Genomic DNA, 26,235 nt, shown 5'->3' with positions numbered 1-26,235 from the left:
TTGGACCTATAAGTTATCATGTTCATTCTTTTTATTTATTCATTTTCTTCATTCTTTTTAGTATGTCCCCAACCTTAATGTCTGTCAATCCCCCTGCAAGCCTCTCCCACTGCCCCTCCACACCTCTCATATCTTCTGAATGAAAAATTGGATGCTGAGCTCTAAGTAAGGAACTTACTACTGTAATGCAAAGGAAGCCAGGTGTACATACTGCTATTCAGGAGGTTTTGACATCTCCGCAATGATTTGCCAACTTACCAGAGAATACAAGAGATTTCCATTTTTCCTGAAGCCTCTTGGATAATTTGGGAGAGTTGGCAAGTATTGTTATCAGACACAGGGTCTTTTTTCAGGCCATTTCGCTTTGTACCTTGGAATCATTTGATCTGTGCTGCCATACAGACTTTTGCCACACAACCCTAACAATGATCAGTGTCAGTAGTCCATTGTAGTATGGAGCTGTTAGGCCGGGGTCAACCTAGTCTGTAATACGGACGAGTGCTATGTGCAGCGCCCCAGATATCTGGTCGTTGCAGTATGACACTCTGCCACTAAGGGGAGTGATGGTACGTCTGATGGCACTGAAGGAATTCTACTGACCAGGTATCACCAGCACACATTACACTTCATACTCCGGCCACTAGGGGGAGCAAAAGGCTTTATTTATTGGGCCCCTCCTCACACTGGTAAAACTAGGGGTTGGATAGAAAGTTAGTCAGAAGCTGACTGGGTTGGATTCAGGCAACATCCCGTGGCAGGGGGTGTTGCAGGGAGAAGACACAGGGGGGTCCCTGTCAAGCGTGGGAACCTGGCAGGCACCTAGCGACCAGAATAGAACATTATGGAACCGCGCCTGCACACCCCGCGGCGGTATCCTAAGAAAGAGACACGAAGCGAAGGATATTGTGAGACAGTGAGAAATGAGATCAAGCACAAAGGAGAGCCAGTAGGAGTCGTGCCGTGAGACCGAGGCAACATCCTACTGAGGCGCGTAGCCGGTGGCTGGAACACCGAGGGAGTAACTGACTCTACGCCTTACTTCAAACTCCGCAGGACAGTTAATTATAGGTTGGCTGTCTCACCTAAACACCTACGAAGACAAAGGGGGCAACAGTGGGAGAGGGGTGTCTCTAGGGTCCCGGAAGACCTCCAGGCCTTCCCGTCATACGGGTGTGTCCTAGCCATAACATACCTGGGGGACGTTGAACTAGAAACATCTGGAACTAAAGAGAGAGAGAGAGCTGTAAAGAACGAACGAACGAGAACAGCAGTTGTGAGGACTATTCCGAATGCTCAGCAGGGTAGCACTACAACACACAGGCGCTATTGGTAGGCAACGATTTCCACCTGCAAATGGAATTCTGGAAGTGCCCATCGGACCGGCCGGTCTCAGATAGCCCTGTTAAGCGTACTCTGGATTGTGGATCCTGAAATCTTCAGTAAAGAGGTAAAGAGACTGCAACCTTGTGTCCTCGTTATTGTCTGCACCTCACACCATCACCATCCACCTTACTGGGAAGCCCTGGGGACATACTTCACCTGTGGGAAGGTATACCATCCAGCTTCCATTCCATCACCCCAGCGGACCCCACAGCAGCGTCGGTCACCCTGACCGAACACCATAGGTGGCGTCACGAATCCCTGACAGACTGTACCACCTAAATTGGACGCCCCTTAGCAGGGTCACGGACCGGGTCTAGCCACCGTGACAGCATCAGAACCGAACCAGAGAGGCCCGGTACCGAGAACTCGTGGCCCTGTGTCTGGGGGCACTCCAACTTGGCGTCACGAACAGGATCGTACTTAAGCCTGAGAAGCAGGTCATGTGTGCCTTGGAACTGTGATTGAAACGTGTTTGGACTGTAATTTATTGCAAAGACTGTACTGCTATTGACGCATGATTCCCGCCAAAACCGCCGCCATTGCCGCACCACGAGGAGCGCAAGAAAAGAAGGAGGGCGTGTCATGGGAGGAGATCGAGAAAACGGCGCGAACAGCAACATCTGCCCACTCCGACTACGGCTGCAGGATGACGAGCTCAGGAATGGAGGAGCTCAAACCCCAGAAAATGGAGGAGCCTCGTGTGTGTGCTGCCGCAGGGCCAAAAGAGGAGACAGCGACCAGCGAGTGCCTGAACGACGACGAAGTGACCCGGGATCACCGCAGCCCAGCGGAGCCGAACCAGGGCTTGCCGTCACAGGGGAACCCGGATCCCCTGGAATTGCCGGAGGAGGCATCAGACCACCTGACTCCAGACGGGGGGTCGGCGACGGTGAGGAAATGGAAGTTGAAGCTGTGCTGGAAGGCCGCCCAGGGGGAGCCGTGGTCAGAGCCGCAGCGGACTCCAGCGTCCTCGTCAGCGGAGCCGACCGACATCGGTGGAACCACATCAGACGCAGGTACCAAAAGCGACCCTGCCCCACCGATCGCTCCGGCTCCGGTGACCGCTCCCCAGCCCTTTGATGACTGGTCTCCCGCTACTGAGATTGTGGTGGCGGCCTTTTACGCCATGAAGGGGATCTTGCCCCCACTGCCGACACCTCTGGGTATACCGATAGACATCAGCCCCAGAGGGGTGGTCTTTGAGTGGAATGCTCCCCGGTTCCAACCAGGCGGGTCCCGACAGGAGGGCTCCTACGTCATCAGGCTCACCTGGGATCAGTATAGACGAAGTTTGATTTCACAATGGGAAGACCGGGAACGAATGGAACAGACTGTACGACCAGAGGAACGGATGCCCCTTGTCAATTGCTGCCCTGAGAGTTTGATAAAACGGGATTGTGCTGGCCTTCCACCGGGGGAGGGGTTGCGGCTTCATATTAGAACCAGGGCTGCTGACTGAAGTCTTTGTAACTAGCTGCAACGTGGAACCCCAGTCCCGCAGTGTACCTCCACTCCGAACCTTGTACAGAAGGGACCACATGACCTACACCCGCCACTGGAGTGAACGAGGGTGGTATGCCAAGAGAGTCAAACGCTGTGTGCTAGTGGTCGCGCCATCTACGATTACGACTGAAACTGGTGGCGGTACCCCACTGACCCCTGATCCCCTAGGACCCAGCACTATTACCCCGGCGGGTGGTGGCCCACCTGCAGAGTCTGCCACCGGCACCACCGTTCGTGCCCAGACCACTGCTGGTTTGATGAAGACGGGGCTGGACAACAACGCCGAGCCAGGCCCTCCCCAGCCGGGAAGTAGTCATTACCGGCTGATGTCTTGTCACCTGCTATAGAAATAAACCTTGGAAGCCCGCAATTGTACATAGTTAACTGTTTCCTGTTTGCTGCTTTAAACCCATCCAGGGTTAACTCTTAAAGGGATCCCTTTGTTTACCGGGATCCCTCTTCTTTTTGTTTGTTCATTATCGTTTCCAAAGACTGCCGGATCATGAACAGTGAATGAATCCAAAATTGTTTTGTATATAGTTTGCACCTTCTTAAAGGTGCTCCCTACTGGTTTTACATAGAAAGAAGACTTTGCGAAGATAATGCTTCTGGACATGACGCAGAAGGTCTTGCTTTCATTAGACTTGCAGACAGAGAGAATCTGCAATACCTCAGAGAGACTTGGTTCCCTCTTAAAGGGAATGTTCACATGTTGCACTGAAGTTATAATGTTGCCTTGAGAAAAGTTGGAATGTTAATAATGTTGAAATTTAGAAAAGTTTGATAATGTTGATAGAGATTGAGGACAGGAAAGATTGAAAGTGAACCCGTAGGGGTTAGAGAGAGAGTCCTCCTGAGAATCGTAGAACGACAGTTGGTAGCTGAAAGAGAGACAATGACAGTAGGCCCAGCCCAGGAGCTGGGCGGTCCTGCATTGGTGAAGCTAGAAAGGAAAGACAAGTTGAGTTATTTTATAGTATTTTATAGTAGGCCTTTAGTGGGTTCAGCTTATACGCCCTTAAAGGAAAAGTTAACTTATTGTTCAAAATTTGCACTGAGTAGAATACCCGGTTGGGTGAAAAGAGTTATTTATAGTCATAATGTTATTTAAAAATATTTAATCCTGTTTTTGTTTGTAACGTTCAAGTGTCCTCACCTCCCATAAAGGGAAGCGTTGTTCTATTTACTTGTTTTAAGCATTTCAAAATTTTGTAGGTCTTTTGCTGAATTGTATTGTTGTTCTTCCCAGTCCAGAAGTACTGGATTTAACTGGGGGGGAGTGCAGTGCCCCAGAGATCTGGTCGTTGCAGTATGACACTCTGCCACTAAGGGGAGTGATAGTACGTCTGATGGCACTGAAGGAATTCTACTGACCAGGTATCACCAGCACACATTACACTTCACACTCCGGCCACTAGGGGGAGCAAAAGGCTTTATTTATTGGGCCCCTCCTCACACTGGTAAAACTAGGGGTTGGATACAAAAGTTAGTCAGAAGCTGATTGGGTTGGATTTAGGCAACATCCCGTGGCAGGGGGTGTTGCAGGGAGAAGACACATGGGGGTCCCTGTCAGGCGTGGGAACCTGGCAGGCACCTAGCGACCAGGATAGAACATTACGGAACCGCGCCTGCACACCCCGCAGCGGTATCCTAAGAAAGAGACATGAAGCGAAGGATATTGTGAGACAGTGAGAAACGAGATCAAGCACAAAGGTGTTGTGAATTCCGCTCTTGGGCTCCCTCCGGTGGTTGTAAGTGGCACTTTTGAGAGTTCTGCTCTTGGGCTCCCTCTTGTGGTTTCTAGTGGTATGGCTGCTCCTTGGAGTTAGCTGTCTTCAGCTGCCTCCACTTATCATCCGCTATTTAAGTCTGGCTCTTTCTTCAGCCTGTGCCACTTGTCAATGTTTCCTGGCTGGATTCATATCTCTGCTTGGATTCTCCTGGTTTCCTGACCAGTTCTTCAAAGATAAGTTCTGGCTTTGCTCATTTCAGTCCACATGTTGTGGACTTATTGTTCTGTGCATTCTATATTTGTCCAGCTTGTCAGTATGGATGATTTTTTCTGTTAGCTGGAAGCTCTGGGAAGCAGATTTACCCTCCACACCTTTAGTCAGGTGTGGAGATTTTGTAAACTCTGTGTGGATTGTTTTGTAGTTTTTATACTGACCGCACAGTATCCTTTCCTGTCCTATCTATCAAGCTAGACTGGCCTCCTATGCTAAAATCTGATTTCATTTCTGCGTATGTTATTTTCCCCTCCTCTCACCGTCAATATTTGTGGGGGGCTATCTTTCCTTTGGGGATTTTCTCTGAGGCAAGATAGGTTTCCTGTTTCCATCTTTAGGGGAAGTTAGATCTTAGGCTGTGCTGAGGGGTCTAGGGAGCGTCAGGTACCCCCCACGGCTATTTTTAGTTGCGCTGCTAGGTTCAGGGTTTGCGGTCAGTACAGATACCACCTCCTTCAGAGCTTGTCTCATGTTGTTCCTAAACCACCAGATCATAACAGTACAAGTGGCCAAAAATGAATTAAATGTATCTCAAAAGAAGGAAAAGAAAGTTCTGAACCATTTTTTTTTCTGTGCTTTGGTTTGTCTTTTTTTTTTCCTCTTGATATCTGGGTGGTTCAGGATATATGTTTTGACATGGACGTTCAGGGTTTGTTTTCTCGTGTGTATCAACTTGCTGCAAGAGTCCGGAGTATCCAGGACTATGTTGTCGAGACTCCGGCTTTAGAGCCCAGAATTCCTACTCCTGATTTGTTTTTTAGGGACAGATCCAAGTTTTTTAACTTTAAAAATAACTGCAAATTGTTTTTTGCTTTGAAACCCCGTTCTTCTGGTGATCCCATTCAGCAGGTGAAAATCATCATATCCTTGCTGCGTGGTGACCCTCAAGACTGGGCTTTTTCTCTTGAAACAGGGGATCCGGCATTATTGAATGTAGATGCATTTTTTCAAGCGCTCGGATTATTGTATGACGAACCTAATTCTGTGGATCATGCAGAAAAAAACCCTGTTGGCCTTGTGTCAAGGTCAGGAAGCGGCAGAGTTATACTGCCAGAAATTTAGAAAATGGTCTGTGCTCACTAAATGGAATGAAGAGGCTCTGGCTGCTATTTTCAGAAAAGGTCTTTCTGAAACCCTTAAAGATGTTATGGTGGGCTTTCCTACGCCTGCCGGTTTGAGCGAATCTATGTCTCTAGCCATTCAGATTGATCGGCGTCTGCGCGAGCATAAAGCTGTGCACCATATGGCAGTATCCTCTGAGCATAGTCCTGAACTTATGCAATGTGATAGGATTTTGACTAGAATAGAAAGGCAGGAATTCAGACGTCAGAATAGGCTGTGTTTTTACTGTGGTGATTCGGCTCATGTTATCTCTGATTGCCCTAAGCATACTAAGAGAGTTGCTAGGTCTGTTACCATTAGTACTATACAGCCTAAATTTCTCTTATCTGTGACCCTGATTTGCTCATTGTCGTCCTTTTCTGTCATGGCATTTGTGGATTCAGGCGCTGCCCTGAACTTAATGGACTTAGAATTCGCCAGGCGCTGTGGTTTTTCCTTGCAGCCTTTGCATAGCCCTATTCCTTTGAGGGGCATTGATGCTACACCCTTGGCCAAGGATAAACCTCAGTACTGGACACAGATGACTATGTACATGGCTCCTGCACATCAGGAAGATTGCCGTTTTCTGGTGTTGCATAACCTGCATGATGTTGTTGTGCTGGGATTTCCATGGTTACAGGAACATAATCTGGTGCTGGATTGGAAAACTATGTCGGTGACTAGTTGGGGTTGTCGAGGAGTACATAGTGACGTTCCTTTGATTTCAATTTCCTCTTCCCCCTCTTCTGAGGTCCCTGAGTTTTTGTCGGATTTTCAGGATGTATTTGATGAGCCCAAGTCCAGTTCCCTTCCTCCACATAGGGACTGTGATTGTGCTATTAACTTGATTCCTGGTTGTAAGTTCCCTAAGGGCCGACTTTTCAATCTGTCTGTGCCAGAGCATGCCGCCATGCGGAGCTATGTTAAGGAATCTTTGGAGAAAGGGCATATTCAGCCCTCTTCGTCACCATTGGGAGCGGGTTTCTTTTTTGTTGCAAAGAAGGATGGCTCCTTGAGACCCTGTATTGATTATCGTCTTCTTAATAAGATCACGGTTAAATTCCAATACCCCTTGCCTCTGCTTACTGATTTGTTTGCTCAGATTAAGGGGGCTAGTTGGTTTACTAAGATTGACCTCCGAGGGGCATATAATCTTGTTCGTATTAAACAGGGTGACGAATGGAAAACTGCATTTAATACGCCCGAAGGCCATTTTGAATACCTTGTGATGCCATTTGGGCTCTCTAATGCTCCATCTGTGTTCCAGTCTTTCATGCATGATATTTTCCGCAATTATCTTGATAAATTCGTGGTCGTATATTTGGATGATATTTTGATTTTTTCCAATGATTGGGAGTCTCATGTGAAGCAGGTCAGGATGGTGTTCCAGATCCTTCGTGATAATGCTTTATTTGTGAAGGGGTCTAAGTGCCTTTTCGGAGTTCAGAAGGTTTCTTTTTTGGGTTTTATTTTTTCTCCCTCGTCTATAGAAATGGATCCTGTTAAGGTTCAAGCTATTCATGACTGGATCCAACCCACATCTGTGAAGGGACTTAAAAAAATTTGGGGCTTTGCTAATTTCTATCGCCGTTTCATTGCCAACTTTTCCAGTGTGGTTAAGCCCCTTACTGATTTGACGAAGAAAGGCGCTGATGTTACGAATTGGTCCTCTGAGGCTGTTGAGGCCTTTCAGGAGCTTAAACGCCGATTTACTTCTGCCCCTGTGTTGCGTCAACCGGATGTTTCTCTTCCTTTTCAGGTTGAGGTCGACGCTTCTGAGATTGGGGCAGGGGCCTGTTGTGAATTCTGTTGTCAAGCTCCCTCCTGTGGTTATGAATGGTACTTCGGCTGGTTCTGTCCATGGGCTTCCTCTGGTGGTTGTGAGTGGAGCTGCGGCTTCTGAGTTTCCTTCCACAGGTGACGAGGTTAATTCGTTAGCTGGCTGCTCTATTTAACTCCACTTAGATCATTGCTCCATGCCACCTGTCAATGTTCCAGTATTGGTCTAGTTCTCTCCTCGATCGTTCCTGTGACCTGTCTTCCCAGCAGAAGCTAAGTTCCTGCTTGTTTTTCTCTGGTTTGCTATTTTTCTGTCCAGCTTGCTATTTTGATTTTTGTCTTGCTTCCTGGAAGCTCTGGGACGCAGAGGGAGCGCCTCCGCACCGTGAGTCGGTGCGGAGGGTCTTTTTGCGCCCTCTGCGTGGTCTTTTTGTAGTTTTTTGTGCTGACCGCAAAGTTACCTTTCCTATCCTCTGTCTTTTCAGTAAATCGGGCCTCACTTTGCTAAATCTATTTCATCTCTGTGTTTGTAATTTTCATCTTTACTCACAGTCATTATATGTGGGGGCTGCCTTTTTCTTTGGGGAATTTCTCTGAGGCAAGGTAGGCTTTATTTTTCTATCTCTAGGGCTAGCTAGTTTCTTAGGCTGTGTCGTGTTGCATAGGGAGCGTTAGGAGCAATCCACGGCTATTTCTAGTGTGTGTGATAGGATTAGGGATTGCGGTCAGCAGAGTTCCCACGTCTCAGAGCTCGTCCTATATTATTAGTAACTATTAGGTCATTCCGTGTGCTCTTAACCACCAGGTCCATTATTGTCCTTACCACCAGGTCATAACAGGGGCCGTTTTGTCTCAGAGGGAGTCTGATGGTTCTTTGATGAAACCGTGTGCTTTTTTTTCCAGAATGTTTTCGCCTGCGGAACGCAATTATGATGTTGGCAATCGGGAGTTGTTGGCTATGAAGTGGGCGTTTGAGGAGTGGCGACATTGGCTTGAGGGAGCTAAACACCGTGTTGTGGTCCTGACCGATCATAAGAATCTGATTTACCTCGAGTCGGCCAAGCGGCTGAATCCTAGACAGGCTCGATGGTCCCTGTTTTTCTCCCGTTTTGATTTTGTGGTCTCGTATCTTCCGGGATCTAAGAATGTTAAGGCTGATGCCCTCTCTAGGAGTTTTTCGCCTGATTCTCCTGGAGTCCTGGAGCCGGTTGGCATTCTTAAGGAGGGGGTGATTCTTTCTGCTATCTCCCCTGATTTGCGGCGGGTGCTTCAGGAATTTCAGGCTGATAGGCCTGACCGCTGTCCAGTGGGGAAGATGTTTGTTCCTGATAGATGGACAAGTAAGGTAATTTCTGAGGTTCATTGTTCAGTGTTGGCTGGTCATCCTGGGATTTTTGGTACCAGAGATTTGGCTGCTAGGTCCTTTTGGTGGCCTTCCTTGTCTCGCGATGTGCGTGCTTTTGTGCAGTCCTGTGGGACTTGCGCCCGGGCCAAGCCTTGCTGTTCCCGCGCTAGTGGCTTGCTTTTGCCTTTGCCGGTCCCTGAGAGGCACTGGACGCATATTTCCATGGATTTTATTTCGGATCTTCCTGTTTCCCAGAAGATGTCTGTTATCTGGGTTGTTTGTGACCGGTTCTCTAAAATGGTCCATCTGGTACCATTGCCTAAGTTGCCTTCCTCCTCAGATCTGGTTCCATTGTTTTTTCAGCATGTGGTTCGTTTGCATGGCATTCCGGAGAATATTGTGTGTGACAGAGGTTCTCAGTTTGTCTCTAGATTTTGGCGGGCCTTTTGTGCTAGGATGGGCATTGATTTATCTTTTTCTTCGGCGTTTCATCCTCAGACTAATGGCCAAACTGAGCGAACTAATCAGACCTTGGAGACCTATTTGAGATGCTTTGTGTCTGCTGATCAGGATGATTGGATGGCTTTCTTGCCAGTGGCCGAGTTTGCCCTTAATAATCGGGCTAGTTCGGCTACTTTGGTTTCACCTTTCTTTTGTAATTTTGGTTTTCATCGTTTTTCTTCTGGGCAGGTTGAGCCTTCTGATTGTCCTGGTGTTAATTCTGTGGTGGACAGGCTGCAGCAGATTTGGACTCATGTGGTGGACAATTTGACGTTGTCTCAGGAAAGGGCTCAACGTTTTGCTAACCGCCGTCGGCGTGTTGGTCCCCGGCTTCGTGTGGGGGATTTGGTTTGGTTGTCTTCTTGTCATGTTCATATGAAGGTTTCTTATCCTAAGTTTAAGCCTCGGTTTATTGGTCCTTATAAAATTTCTGAAATTATTAATCCAGTGTCTTTTCGTTTGGCTCTTCCTGCCTCTTTTGCCATTCATGATGTTTTCCATAGATCTTTGTTGCGGAGATATGTGGTGCCCGTTGTTCCCTCGGTTGACCCTCCTGCCCCAGTGTTGGTTGAGGGAGAGTTGGAATATGAGGTTGAGAAGATATTGGATTCTCGTTTTTCGAGGCGGAGGCTTCAGTATCTTGTCAAGTGGAAGGGTTATGCCAGGAGGATAATTCTTGGGTTGTTGCCTCCGATGTCCATGCTACCGATTTGGTTCGTGCTTTTCACTTGGCTCATCCTGATCGGCCTGGGGGCTCTGGTGAGGGTTCGGTGACCCCTCCTCAAGGGGGGGTACTGTTGTGAATTCCGCTCTTGGGCTCCCTCCGGTGGTTGTAAGTGGCACTTTTGTGAGTTCTACTCTTGGGCTCCCTCTTGTGGTTTCCAGTTTTATGGCTGCTCCTTGGAGTTAGCTGTCTTCAGCTGCCTCCACTTATCGGCCGCTATTTACGTCTGGCTCTTTCTTCAGCCTGTGCCACTTGTCAATGTTTCCTGGCTGGATTCACATCTCTGCTTGGATTCTCCTGGTTTCCTGACCAGTTCTGCAAAGATAAGTTCTGGCTTTGCTCATTTCAGTCCACATGTTGTGGACTTATTGTTCTGGGCATTCTATATTTGTCCAGCTTGTCAGTATGGATTTTTTCTGTTAGCTGGAAGCTCTGGGAAGCAGATTTACCCTCCACGCCTTTAGTCAGGTGTGGAGATTTTGTAAACTCTGTGTGGATTGTTTTGTAGTTTTTATACTGACCGCACAGTATCCTTTCCTGTCCTATCTATCAAGCTAGACTGGCCTCCTATGCTAAAATCTGATTTCATTTCTGCGTATGTTATTTTCCCCTCCTCTCACCGTCAATATTTGTGGGGGGCTATCTTTCCTTTGGGGATTTTCTCTGAGGCAAGATAGGTTTCCTGTTTCCATCTTTAGGGGAAGTTAGATCTTAGGCTGTGCCGAGGGGTCTAGGGAGCGTCAGGTACCCCCCACGGCTATTTTTAGTTGCGCTGCTAGGTTCAGGGTTTGCAGTCAGTACAGATACCACCTCCTTCAGAGCTTGTCTCATGTTGTTCCTAAACCACCAGATCATAACACAAAGGAGAGCCAGTAGGAGTCGTACCATGAGACCGAGGCAACATCCTACTGAGGCGCGTAGCCGGTGGCCGGAACACCGAGGGAGTAACTGACTCTACGCCTTACTTCAAACTCCGCAGGACAGTTAATTATAGGTTGGCTGTCTCACCTAAACACCTACAAAGACATAAGGGGCAACAGTGGGAGAGGGGCATCTCTTCAGGGTCCCGGAAGACCTCCAGGCCTTCCCGTAATACGGGTGCATCCTAGCCATAACATACCTGGGGGACGTTGAACTAGAAACATCTGGAACTAAAGAGAGAGAGAGCTGTAAAGAACGAACGAACGAGAACAGCAGTTGTGAGGACTATTCCGAATGCTCAGCAGGGTAGCACTACAACACACAGGCGCTATTGGTAGGCAACGATTTCCACCTGCAAAGGGAATTCTGGAAGTGCCCATCGGACCGGCCGGTCTCAGATAGCCCTGTTAAGCGTGCTCTGGATTGCGGATCCTGAAGTCTTCAGTAAAGAGGTAAAGAGACTGCAACCTTGTGTCCTCGTTATTGTCTGCACCTCACACCATCACCATCCACCTTACTGGGAAGCCCTGGGGACTTACTTCACCTGTGGGAAGGTATACCATCCAGCTTCCATTCCATCACCCCAGCGGACCCCACAGCAGCGTCGGTCACCCTGACCGAACACCACAGGTGGCGTCACGAATCCCTGACAGACTGTACCACCTAAATTGGACACCCCTTAGCAGGGTCACGAACCGGGTCTAGCCACCTTGACAGCATCAGAACTGAACCAGAGAGGCCCGGTACCGATAACTCATTGCCCTGTGTCTGGGGGCGCTCCAACTGCGATAAAAAATTGCATAGCACTGGGACCAATGTTAATCTATGGGGCAGCTCCTATCATGCGTTTTTTTCTCATCCGTATTATGCTTGCGAGTGAAATCACGGCATGCTGCGATTGTCGGCGTATCTCAGCTGAGAAACGCCAATGCAAGTCTATGGGTGCGAGAAAAAAACGCACAGCACACGGACCATGCGTGTGACTTGCGAGAAATTCTGAGGCATTGGCCAGGTGACAGGAAATTGCCTCAGCCATTATTCAGGAAGCTTTCACATGCTAAATAGCCTGGGAAGTTCAACAACAAGCCACCAGCACGCCTTCACGGAGTACAGGAAGATGTCCAGGCAAATTCTAGATTTGGTGCAGGAGAGGACCAAAATATGGGATCTACGTGAAGCCCATTATGCAGACTGTGCCTGCAAGGATGCCTCATGGAAGTGTATCTGCCGGCAAATGTTTGCTACATATGAAGAAAGTACACCTAAAGTGCAGCATGAAATGAGTAAGTACTACCCTTAATTTATTTTTAAAAATAGTGTCTTTAAAGAAAGTCACAAATAAAAAAAAATATCATATGTGCTGTTATGCTTGCTAGCCTGGCTGTTATAAAATTTACAGTTGTCAAGTAGCATGGCACATTACTCTTTAACCTACATTTGTCTATAGTTGCTCTGTCATCCTAATGTGCTATTTTTTGGGTTAACTTTGTAGTGTCTGATGTCATGAGACGGTGGCAGAGATGCCATGACCAGTTCCGCAGAAATCGTCAGAATCGGGCCAGGAGTGGGTCAGAGGGACCCAAAAAGCGAAAATATATTTACTTTGATCGTTTAAATTTTCTGGCTCCAGTTCTTGATCTCCGTCCGTAAGTGCTTGAGTAAGCATACCACCCATTTGTCACGTGATGTTACAATATGAACTATTTTTTTTTTACATTAATATGAAAAACAGCACAGAATCAAACCTAACTGAGCATGAGACTTGCTCAGATTCGGAGGTCCAAAACAGCCCAGTTGATGAAGGGGAAGAACAGGCTGAAGCATCTTCCCAACCGTCAACAAGTCGGCAACAACCACCACCACCACGGGCTTCTGCGGAACAGGAGCCAAATGAAGAACAGGAGGATCGTGGGCCCAGTAGCAGCCGAACACTCCGACTTGATATTTCATGACAGCCTGCCGTAGTGTCATGCCGTGGCCGCCGCAGGAGGGAGCTTTCCACCACTGGAACCAAACAACAAGTGGATACTGGGGTATTGAACTACCTGTCCCGCACTGCAAATGATGATGGAGAAGAGGCGTATGTACGGAGTTTGGCACGCTATCTCCACACAATCCCCAGAGAAGTGAGACTGCAGGCCAGGGGTGGCCTTCAAATAGTTTTAGATGCTTGCACCCCTCCCAATAACCCCATTCCAATATTGTCTTACCTTGAAAGATGGCAACTTTCAAGGCATAACATTCTCCAATTGGCAGCACAACCAGAGGAGAACACTAGATCTGATAATGACCCCCCTCCCACAAGGAGTCCTTCTCCACAAAGACCTGAAGGCCCAATACAACATCGGCCACAACATGGCCAAATCATGTCACCAGCTTCACTTCACCAGTACGGTCACTTGAACATACCCAGTGTAGGACAGTGGCCACTACATGGGTACGGTCAACATGGACATTCTGGTGGGTATCCACAAATGGGTACTGCAAATACCCAGGATTATTATCTTCGCCATTACCAACATGCTCAGTTCCAGCCTGTCTCACAACCAGTCCTTTCCATGCTCCATCATGTAGCCTTAGGAACCACTCAGGCTCATGGCCAATTGGGCACACAAAGTAGCCAAAACACTCAGGATGCTGCACCGCCATCTCCTCCACCTTCATAGATAAATTTGTAATGTTTCTTGTGATTGTTTTTATGGTTACCTGTTTTTTTTTATTGGTTTAAATTTGAAAAAAACAAAAATGGTTTGAGGCATGATAATAGTGCCTATAACTTCCATATGTTGTGAATATGGTTATTATGACATACAAACATTAAGTCAGTAAAGTGAGTTACTTAAAAGTGTCTGTTTTTTTAAAGATATATAGATGATGTTTATATCAATGTAGTTAACACATTTTTCACAAAAAAACACAGTTTTTAAAAGGTAACATCAGTTTAATTTCCACACATAACCAAAAAGAATTATAACATGTACACTGCATTCTCTTGCAATGGAATAGATCCCTCTGGAGATACAAAATAGTTTGTAAAGACATCCCGCACTTTCAATCCAGACAGTGGACGACGGGCCTGATGTCTGTGTGAAGGAGCCTGGACATTATTTGCATCGTCAAAATCATCACCAACATTTGCACTACAGTCGTGAATTCTTATGAAGTTGTGAAGAACACATGATTTGATAACTAGATTCACATTTTCTTCACTTAATTGTATTGCAGACTGCAGAACACGCCATTTTGCACTCAGAATCCCAAAGGCACACTCCACCCGGCATCAGGCACGGGAAAGGCGGAAGTTAAAGATTCAACGCCGGTGGTCCAGGGTTCGGCGTGGATAGGGCCTCATGAGTTTCCTAGATAATTGGAAGGCCTCATCACCAACCATTACATAAGGGACAGCTTCAACATTAGACTGTGGAAGCTGCCGTGGGGGTGGGAGGTGCAACTGATTACTGCGCGTACGACGACCCATAATGGAAGTATGGAACACTTGTGAGTCTCCGGTTCGACCATAGGCCCCAATATCAACTATTCGAAACGTGTGCACTGTCATCCAGGGCAAACAGCACCACCGAAAAGTATTCTTTAAAATTATAATATTGTGAGCCAGAGTTTGGTGGTTTCCGGACACGGATGTGCTTGCCATCCAGGGCACCAATACAGTTAGGAAACTGGCACATCTCCTCAAACCCACGGGCAATACGCAGCCAGTCTTGCTGTTTCGGCTCAGGTAAGACCGACTGATGCAATCGTGACCAAATTTGTGAGCACGTAGCCTGTACAATGCCTGAAATTGTTGATTTTCCGATTAGGAACTCCAAATGTAGTGCCGCATAGGACAGGCCAGTTGCTAGAAAGCTGGAAGAAAAAATAAAAAAAGTGTTAGGACATTTCCAGCCATCATCATACAAAGGTTACCCAACATAACATTTACAATAGAGAGTGCAAACTAAGCCCTGCCTCAACAAATTACAGCAGGTATACAATGCCTAGGGAACATAGCATAAATACAATGAGCAAGTAATATGAAAGGCATAATTATCTTATGTTTAAATTTTAAAATAAGCTGCCAAACCCCTTCCCCCCCCAAAAAAAACAATGTATGTGTATAAAATACATCAAATACATACGAAACATACAGTTTTTGAACATACCGTAAAGTAAGTAGAAGCCGCTCCTCAGCGAGAATAGCCTTGCGCATACACCAGTGATACCAGGCCACAAAGTCTCAAGAAGAATATCAAATGTGAAAAGGCTCATCTGGGTATATTGGTAAAATTTGTCTGGATGGCTGCGGAGTGACGTGTAGAGACGATGAAAATGGCCTTTTGACACCCATTTCCTCCTAAGTGGATGGACCCACATTCTTCTCCACCTCCTCAGGTCCACAATCACTGGGTAAGGTGCCCCAAAATGCTGTGACAAAACCCAGTGTAAAAGCACCTGTTCAGTGTGATTAAAGGTTAGCCTATATGACATATTGCAGACAAATCAGCTCACAAAATACACCAGCACCAGCAAGAATTCTCAAGCCAAGCAAGGAGGAGGGGACTTGTAATTGAGCCAATAAATAGGGTCCAACATTAATTTTGTAACGATTTTCAGGCTAGGGATCCTCCATTTGCTCATTTTGCAAGTGTGCGAGAAAATCTCGCCATACAGATGAGATACGATGACACACGGATAGTTTTTTGACAAAAAATCGCATCATCGCATCGCACACAGATGAGATACGGATCACGATACGGAGAACATTTGTGCGATTCTCAGCAGACAAAATCGGACATATTTTTTATACATTGTATGTGACTCCAGCCTTATAGTGATCTGAAGGCTGCACTGTAATATTAATAATCACTTATAAGAGGAAAAGAAATGTTGAGCAGCACAGAACTTGCTCTATCTGGATTCACAGCTTTTCAATGTCTAAGATCTATTTACAACATTGGGAGTTCTATTCATGTGTATTCCCTTTTATGAGATGTGTGCCCTTTAATTACTTACTTTGATTGCATTCTCTTTCTTTCTGATTACATTTTGTTTCAATTGCTGTAGTAATATAACTTATATTGCATATGCAGATTTATAGAAGTTGAAGAGATGAAAATCTATGATAAAAAATGGTGATAATTCAATCCGATTAGACACACGTTTATGGTTTCATTGGTTCGAAAATCTGCATTTGCTGGAATAACTGCAGTGAGATTTATCAATACAGCCAATGATAATTTATCTGAGGTCAATAATCAAAGACATTGCACCAAATTAAACAAAAAAGCTCACGTCATGATAAGCTAATGCATGATACTATGCATGGTAGATGTGGTTATCTACGTTCATATTTTTGCAAAATTCATGTAGAACATTTCATAACTTTGTATTTTGGTGTCCGCCATCCTTGATTACCTCGCTAGTGAAACAACTGAAGCATTGTTTTTATTTCTTCTTGTCTTGACATTTGTGTCACTTTTCATTGACATACCACCATAATAATGGATCTACCTGTGATGAGAAGCTGTACGAGGCAGTGACCATGCATGCTCGATAATGCTCCATTCATCATAATGGTAGGTTCAGTATAGAAACGGTGTGAGCAATGATTATTAGCTCTTTATAGCAAAGTTGTTGAAATGTATACTTGTTTACTACTTGTAGCATATACGGTAGCCTCCAGCTTTATTCATTGCTAATGGTTATCTATTTCGTGAACTAGTCTTTTTAGATCAAGTACTGCAAAAAATGTAGATGCTAAATAAAAAGTATATCTTTATTATCATTTAACTAAGAGATTGTATAGTAGTTAAATTGAATTTTTCTATATTTTTTTTATATATATTTAAAACATTTTTTCTTTTTTAGCCCTTTGAGGGGAAATTACATACTTTTTAAAGAAGCACTCCCATCATCATTTTTATCATCTTAATACAGTATATTGCAATAATCATACTATATATATATATATGGCTCTGTGTAATTACAATTGCTGATTTTGCCTTTCTATCCAGCTAATTCTTCTCTTCTCCATTAGATCTATGACATCACATGATTAAAAACAGACTAGCTGAATCCTTCTAAGCTCTATGTAGAAACAGGAAATCTCTTTCCCCTGCATGAGTCATCATTATAGCTACAATTCTACTTCACTGCAAAGTCCCTGAAAGTGGGAAAGAGCAGAGCAGCTGGGTCAGGAGTTGAAGATACGGTGGAGCAGGGCTGCCCAGGACTTTAGAATTTAATACTTCTGCAGTTCTAATGATGTGCCATGCAGGGAAAAGAGACTAGTAGCCAACAGCCCCAAAATATGGCTGCATTTCTTCACAACTCCATATACTGCAATCAGACTAGTTCCCTGGATCAATGCTCCATCACAGAATCTAGTTTTCCTAACCTGTCATAATAAATTTTTCATGAAAGACATCCAGGCCCTTCTTACATTTTTGTAGTGAATTAACCATTACAACATTATGTGGCAGAGAGCTCCATATTCCCACTGCTCTTATAGTAAAGAATTGCCTTCTGTACATATGATGAAATCTCCTTTCCTATAGATGTGGACGAGGCCCCTGTCACCATTGCAGTCATAGGGATAAAAAGATCATTAGATAAAGTTCTGTACCGTCCTCTCATATATTTGCACATTGTGTTAGTATTGCAGTGCACCCATTCCCTTAATAATCTTGGTTGCTTTTCTCTGCTCCTGCTCAAGTTCAGCTATGTCCTTCCTATACACCAAAGACCACAATTGTACACAGTTTTCTAAGTGTGGCTGCATTAGTGACTTATATAGAGGCAAAACTATGTTCTCGTGATGAGCATCTTTGCCTATTTTAATGCATCCCATTGTTTTCATCCCGTTTATTTTTATGCATTCCATGAATTCTTGTTACACGCTACTTCACATAGGAGCACACTTATGGCCATCATGGGGGTCTTAAGCAGACTTTTGTCTGTCATAGCAACCCATCTGCACCCAGTGATCACTTAGCATGGTGGCCAATTGGTTCTTAGAATGGCACGTTCTCATGACGTGTTCTATAAATGCCACGGTAACAGATTGACAACAGCATTGAGCTGTTAACAGCAGAGAGAGGAGCTTGGATCCACCCGCTGCTGTTAGAGGCAGATGATAGCTGAATAACACATCCATCATCTGCCAGGAATGGAGCACGCTTGTCTCCTTAGCCAGTACAATATGCCCACTCCTGACAAGTCCAGTATGTGTACTTATTGTGAAAAAGCTAAAGACTATGGTGTTATTCACATGTCCACGTTCTGTTGTGGATCATGTGTCCACAAAAAATCATGGAGGCATGTCCATGTCCATTTTTAATTTGGAAAATGACCCATATAAGTCTATCTGTCTATCAGAAACTCTTAAACTAGCTGTGGCGGGAAGGAATTAATAAAGGCGTGCATACACGAAAGCCCACTGACCTCAATGAGCTTATCCAATGTTATAAAGAAGAATGGACCAATATTCCTTCAGAAAGATATTAAAAACTGATAAAAATAATCCAGAAAACAAATACCGTACTTCAAGTTGTTGCTACTAAACATGATTGATTCATAGGGTATCTGCATTTTGGCTTGGTTTTAGTAAATAAATAATGACAAAGTATAAAATGTTCATTTGAGTTTGTTAGTATTTAATTTTAAGACCATCTAAGGATTACAATGTTTTATTTTATGTCTTGATACTTAAAGAGGACCTATCACCAATTTGTGCAAGTTAAACTGGCCACAGAATAATGGAATAATGGCTGCAGAGCTGAATAAAACATATTTTTTATTTACTATTTTTTTCTCTCCATTGCAGAGATATTAAATTGTAAAGTTTAGGTTATAATTTATGATAAGTCCAACTGAGCTTTGTCTTTGCCAGGTTCACACATTCAGTATTTGGTCAGTATTTTACATCAGTATTTGAAAGCCAAAGGTCGCAGACAGACGTCCGTCTTACTTGTGCGAGGGTCGCATTGCAATCCTTGGACTGTCCTGAACGTGACAGCACCACAGAAATACAAGTTGTCACGCTCAGGTCAAATGAGCCGATGGCCAGTCCAAGGATTGCGATGCGTTCCTCGCACGGGTAATACGGACGTCTGTCTGCACCAAAATACTGCTTCTTTAAACAGTCCGACTGCATCCCACCAACAATCATCTTGCGTTCATTAACATTTAGCCCTTCAGGATATGTTCACACTTTTTTTTTTTAAAGAGAAACAAGGTTTTCAATAGAATCTCAGGAATCCATGCAGTTTTTGATGGAGGTTTTCAGATGTGACACAGATTTTGAAGAGTTTTTACGTGGCTTAAATTTTTTTTTTTTTCAAATGAATTTCAAAGCCTTTTTACTTGAATGGATGATTCCACAAGGAATCTGCATTAAAGAAGGGACATGTTACTACTTTTTCACCTCAATGAGGTTTTCAAAACCTTATCGAAAAAAGTACCACTATGAACAGCAATGTGGAATTTTCATTGAAATTAAGGATTATTTGAAGCAGCCTTTGAAGTGGATTTTGAAGCGGATCCTCTTCAATTTCCACAGCAAAAATATCAGTGTTAACATACCCTTATTTGGTGATCTCGAAGAATTAAACATTTTAGCAGCGATAGGTAATATGCCATGTTAACATATTACAATGGTCTATGGAAGAGATATTGAAATACTAAATGTAGCGTTGAGAAATAGAATAATGGTAATATTTGATAACGGCAATCTTCAAATGTTAAACAACTTATTATTATTATCGAAATCACTATATAGTGCACAGTTCTAATCAGCAATTTCACTGCTTATCAATTATTTAATGTTGCATAGACTGGTAACACAAGAAACCAATAGGACTGCGTTTCCTGCATTCTCATCAAAGTACATGCACAATATATCTTCTAAGCTGTGAAGAATGAAAATGAAAATGTAAACATGAAAAGTTGCATCAATGCAATTGTACAAATACGCACCTTCTATAAAATCCTCTATTTACTGGACATAAAGAAAACATCCTACCTGTGCTGTCCTCTAAGGAAACATTGATAAACATCTCGTCTACGTCTTCTACGTGTGAATCCATATGTGCCACACTTCATCCAGCTTTGTCTTTATATACACTAGCTGGCACATGGCATTTTACACTTAGCATGTGACACTATGAGTTAAATCATTAATAACTTTCTGACAAAGGCTGACTGCTTCTCCCCATAGGACGAGCACCTATTGCTAAGCAATACGATCTCTCTGAGCACTTCCTAGGTCCAAAGTCTACAACTAATTATTTCCTTATGCCACAATATTTGCTGTTTGGAAATGTTTTTATTTGTGTTCTTTATGCTTCTTCATATGCAGAAGACACAGCCCACAAATGTATAGAATGATTTAGCAAATAATAATTAACTCTATCCAAAATACACACGCAACACATAAATGAACTTCAAAATGATTTGTCCGTACCATATGCACTTCATTAGGATCCATGTGAATGACCTAATGCTTGAAAGAGTTACCTGGCCTTAAAGCGAAACTGTCATGTCAAAAAACGCTATTCATCTGCATATATGAGGTTAATCTGCAGATCAATAGCATTCTAAAGCTGTCTGGCTCTACACTGATGCACTGCACCGCGAGCTGTCAGTGAGTGCTGCGGCGCTATGAACTGAGCAGTTACTGAAGCCGCGCCTCTTTGACTTGTAGTACGAGGTTGCCGGGAGGAAGTTCAGTTCCTCCGAGGCATCCAGGCTTCCAGTACAGCAGCCAGGCAGTTTTAGAACACTGCCAGCCTGCAGATAAAGACTATAGGTGCAGGTTAATAGCGTTTTTTGGCATGACAGGATCCCTTTAAACACAATTTTTTATGTGTATATTCATACATTTTGAAAACTGTAAGTGGAAGTTTGCAGTAGAAATCCTCAAAAGAAATTCTTGCTGCTCAGTGGATACAGACCGCGGACAGTCCATTGGTATCTATAGAAAAGGGAAAGTAGTGAGTAACCTATCTTCTATTGTTTGTACTCAGAATTATCCTGACATCTTTCAGGCACATCTCACCTATAAAAAAACCTACCAATTCCCACATGAGTACATATGGAAACACGGAAGCGATCCCATGTGTAGGCAATAAAAACAATATTTATTATAAATAGTAAAACCAACAATTTCAACAATCAAAAAAGCAAAAGATGCCGTAGGGGACACCATTCAGTAACACATAATGAGACAAAACACTATGGAAATAGACCCAAATAATAGGCTAATTGGCATACTGACACATAACATGCTCATATGTCCATGGAATCTCACCTATGTACATCTGTGATGCCCCAGGGTCCTGGTCGTCACAGTGGCATTGCTTTCTCCATGGGGAGAGTGATGTCACGCTTGGAAGCGATGAAGGATATCTTTCACCAGGTAATCACTACATACAACACGTTCACACTCTAGGCCAGAAGGGGGAGCTCTATACCCTGATTAAGGGTAACCCCCCCTATAAATACATTCTGGTCTGGAGTGAAAGCAGACAGTTCGTCCCAGACAGCAGAAAGAGGAGTCTGTCAGAGGACAGAGACGAGAGCAGACAGACATAGAGTGTCAGAAGGTCTGAAGGGGCCTGTAGTCAGAGGTACTACAGCTCCAGGATTGAGAGAACTAAGAAAGAATGAACAGCTTGTAGAAGGAGTGCAGGAGAGAGAAAGCGCAGGAGAATAACATCAGTGGAGCAGAGCTGTGAAGTGGCTACCTCCCAGGCTAGTGCAGATTCTGGTAGCTGGAAGACCGAGGCCGTGCTGAACTCTATAGTGGCATAGCTGAAACAGCAGGACAGCTAGATTGTACATCACCTGTCCGCATTGATACCTAGGAGACACAGTGATATCTATAGGGCCCGGGTCATGATAGAGACCCTGCAAAAAGGCCCAGTTCACCTGTCATACAGGTTTTGTCCTAACCTTTATGGGGGACAGAGAGGAACTGTGAGGACCTTACTGGAAGCCTTAGGCAGTAAGGGACTACAACACTACCGCACTTGGAGGAAGGCTTTGATCTCCACCTGGTAAAGGGGACTCTGGATTCACTTCCAAGCCGGCCGGACCCTGCCTGTCCTGTGATCTGGTGCCCTGAACTGCGGTTGCCTGAAGCCTTCAATAAACCAGGTAAAGACACCTCAAACCTGTGTCCTCATTCTTTACTACACCACTCACCATCTACTGTCTACACACCGTGAGTCCTGGGGACCTACTTCACCTGTGGGAAGTTATACCACCTAGCTGCCATACCATCACCCCAGAGGACCCCTTTAAGCAGCGTCGGTCCCTACTGACTGAATACCTCAGGTAGTGTCACGAACACGAACTTTATTCATCAAACCCCTAAAAGACTTAACCTTTAATTGGGCGCCCAGGGCCACGGACCGGGGCGCAGCCACCGTGACATCCCCTTTAAGACGGTACCTGGCACCGAGTACCCCACGGCTCAGGCGGGCGACTCACATCGGTGGCAGAATATATACATGGTTTACAGAGATTATCATCGCTATTGCCGGTATGGTTCACAATCTAAATTCCTTAACAGTATGTCTTTGGAATATGGGGAAAAATGGAGTACCTACAGAACCCTCGCATAAACTCTATGCATACGGTAGGTGGTCCTTGATGGAATTTTAATCCAGAACCCCAGGGCTGTAAAGCTACAATTCCGGTAAACCACTGAGCCACTGTGCTGCACCTTAGGAGCGCGGCATGATAATGGAAGCAACACCCAAGGCATATATAGTGCCATATAGGATATAGTGCCATATATCCAAGACACCAAGATCCATATTTTTAAAGACCTAAAAACTCCCTGGTATGCACCTGCACACAAACACTATATTATTTGTATATTATGTGATCATGAGTGATAAAACCAGACACAACCAGGGAAGGCTTTGTTGTCTTAATTTATTGACTAGTGGGTTATTCCCCTCTTCACAGATGGATATTATTGGATTGTGCTTGTAAAAAATAAGCACTTTTCCAATTTACTGCTTATAAAAATTTCCAGCTGTTCATGAGAGTTTAAAGGGGCATTCCCATCTCCAAGATCCTATCCCAATATGTAGTAGGTGTAATACTAATAATGTTAGCAAATACCTCCAATTGGAAATTTAGTATAGTTCTTCGGATTCGCTATGTCGCTTACCTCATGCAGGGCATTACAGCAGCTTAGGTGTCCATGGCTACCTAAAATTTTAACAATTAGTAAATTGCAAAATCACTTGTATTTATAAGCACTATCCGACGATACAGAAGTTGGGAATAATTTTCAAGCATGATTTACAGTACTGTCTTATAGAAAATGGAAATGAATTAGTTAAATTTGAGCATACATTTGACTTTAGAGTACAGTGTCTCATATAGGAAAGTTTGACTTCATAGATATTGCCAATAACTATAACTTCTTGTTCTCTTAGGGGAGCATTCACTCAAATTACGCAGATATGAATAATCTAGAATCGCAGTGCAGCAGCTGGCCTGTAGCGCTCTGCTTCATGCCCAACTGTTCCCTCTGGAGGGGAAATCCTGGGATGAGGGCCAGATTTGTATATCAAACCCCCAGACAAGCAGTTCACTTTTCAAAGATATGGCTCTGACAATGTGGATAATTTCAAGTATTAAACTGATCTCTCTGTAAGTGGTATTACTTAGAGATTGTATTATTTCTCTAATGTATGATAGGGTTTAGGATGCTTCATTTGGCACATACACTATCATTACAGTCGCCAGATAATCTACTTATAGTCATTCAGTTTTCATGAAAAGAGAAAAAAATACTAAAACCTTCAATGAATGTTTTGACATGAATAATATCAACTTACGTGTCAACAGAATAAATAATACAGCTGAGCTTCATTTACAAGCGCTATCCTCATCCCTATGGAGGGATTTCTGAACATGGATGTGAGAAAACCATTGACGAGCAACGCTACAGTATACATGGCATGTTCACATCTTAACTGCATAAGCTTTTTATAATAATCCATTAGTGACACAGAGATCATTAAGGGGGTTATCCACTATATTTTCTTCTTTCAAAATTGGACCCATGGTGGACATACAAAAACCTCCCAAAAAGCATTGACACTCACTGATTTACTGCAGCAGTCTGTGCTTTTGGGTAATTTTCCGGGACTTCATTTTCTGGAACAATTTCAAGGCTGGCAACACTTCGACCATAACTTTGCATACAAGAACCTATTCAGCAATGAAAAGAGAAATGACAGGTAAGCTTCAAAGCAATTAGCAAATATATATACAGTACAGACCAAAGGTTTGGACACACCTTCTCATTTAAAGATTTTTCTGTATTTTCATGACTATGAAAATTGTACATTCACACTGAAGGCATCAAAACTATGAATTAACACATGTGGAATTATATACTTAACAAAAAAGTGTGAAACAACTGAAATTATGCCTTATATTCTAGGCTCTTCAAAGTAGCCACCTTTTGCTTTGATGACTGCTTTGCACACTCTCGGCATTCTCTTGATGAGCTTCAAGAGGTAGTCACCAGGAATGGTCTTCCAACAATCTTGACGGAGTTCCCAGAGATGCTTAGCACTTGTTGGCTCTTTTGCCTTCACACTGCGGTCCAGCTCACCCCAAACCATCTCGATTGGTTTCAGATTTGGTGACTGTGGAGGCCAGGTCATCTGTCGTGGCACCCCATCACTCTCCTTCTTGGTCAAATAGCCCAACACAGCCTGGAGGTGTGTTTGGGGTCATTGTCCTGTTGAAAAATAAATGATGATCCAACTAAACGCAAACCGGATGGAATAGCATGCCGCTGAAGGTGCTATCGTAGGCATGCTGGTTCAGTATGCCTTCAATTTTGAATAAATCCCCAACAGTGTCACCAGCAAAGCACTCCCACATCATCACACCTCCTGCTCCATGCTTCAAGGTGGGAACCAGGCATGTAGAGTCCATCCTTATGGAAAATCAAATACATACTTAAAATTAAAAATTTTTGAGAGATAAAGAAAATCACCACAATGCAATATATATGTGCAAAGTATATGCTGCTATCATCTTGCACCTCCATCCTGTCATATGCTGCTCTTATCCTGCGCTCATTTTCTGTCATGTGCAGCCCCAATCCTGTGGTCTTATCCTGTTTTGTGCGTCTGCATGTTGTCATTCTGTTATGTGATGCTCACATTATGTCATGTGCTGCTTCTATCCTGCTCCTCCATCCTGTCATGTGCTTCTCCCATCCTGTGCCCCCGTTTTGTGATGTGGTGCTGTCATCCTACGTCCCCATCCTGCTATGTGCTGCTGCCATGTTGTGATGTGGTGCTCGTATAAAATAGAACCTGAGTAAACGTGTGCGTATCTCACAATATATGGTGCCATTTTTTTTAAGACACTGTGTGTAATGTGCACACACGCAGGCGTCGATTCCGGGAGCAGGGGGACATTCATGGCCTGGAATCAGGTGGCCTAAGAAAGAAATTGCTGTGGCATGAACTGCCACAGCGTCATGAGGGCGGGATCGGGTCCACACGCCCCCTGTTTCCGGCTCATAAATGTCCCCCTGCAACCGGAATCGGCGCTTGCGCAGTCCGTGCTTTCTGGCGCTATTTTCTTGAAGACACACTGCAGTATCCAAGAAAATGGTGCCGGAAAGCGCGGACTGCGCAGGCGCCGATTCCGGGAGCAGGGGGACATTCATGGCCCGGAATCAGGTGGCGTAAGTAAGAAATTTCTGTGGCATGAACTGCCACAGCATCATGAGGGTGGGATCATGTCCACCGTGTCCTCACGTCCCCTGTTTACGGTTCACAAATGCCCCCCTGCTCCCGGAGTCGGCGCCTGTGCAGTCCGCGCTTTCCGGCGCCATTTTTTTTCTAGAATACGGACACTGGCTATAATCTAACGCTAAGAGCGTCACGCTTGCGCAGTCTATAAAGGCTTCGGACAGAGTGACG

General features: G+C 44.5%; 1 protein-coding gene across 1 annotated transcript in view; it reads right to left on the bottom strand.

Moving 5' to 3' along the window:
* Positions 1 to 20,498, bottom strand: part of SCOC (short coiled-coil protein) — a 141,451-nt gene extending 120,953 nt beyond the window's left edge. The window contains exon 1 of the mRNA XM_069743977.1: positions 20,283 to 20,498. Coding sequence (XP_069600078.1) covers positions 20,283 to 20,346 — 64 coding nt within the window. The 5' untranslated portion in view covers positions 20,347 to 20,498. The remainder of the gene's footprint in view (positions 1 to 20,282) is intronic.
* Positions 20,499 to 26,235: the final 5,737 nt, after the last annotated feature.

This window comes from Ranitomeya imitator, chromosome 1 (assembly GCF_032444005.1).
Source record: "Ranitomeya imitator isolate aRanImi1 chromosome 1, aRanImi1.pri, whole genome shotgun sequence".
Classification (NCBI taxonomy): Eukaryota; Metazoa; Chordata; class Amphibia; order Anura; family Dendrobatidae; genus Ranitomeya; species Ranitomeya imitator.
The sequence above is the reverse complement of the archived record's forward strand: the minus strand, read 5'-3'. Positions and strand labels throughout refer to the sequence as shown.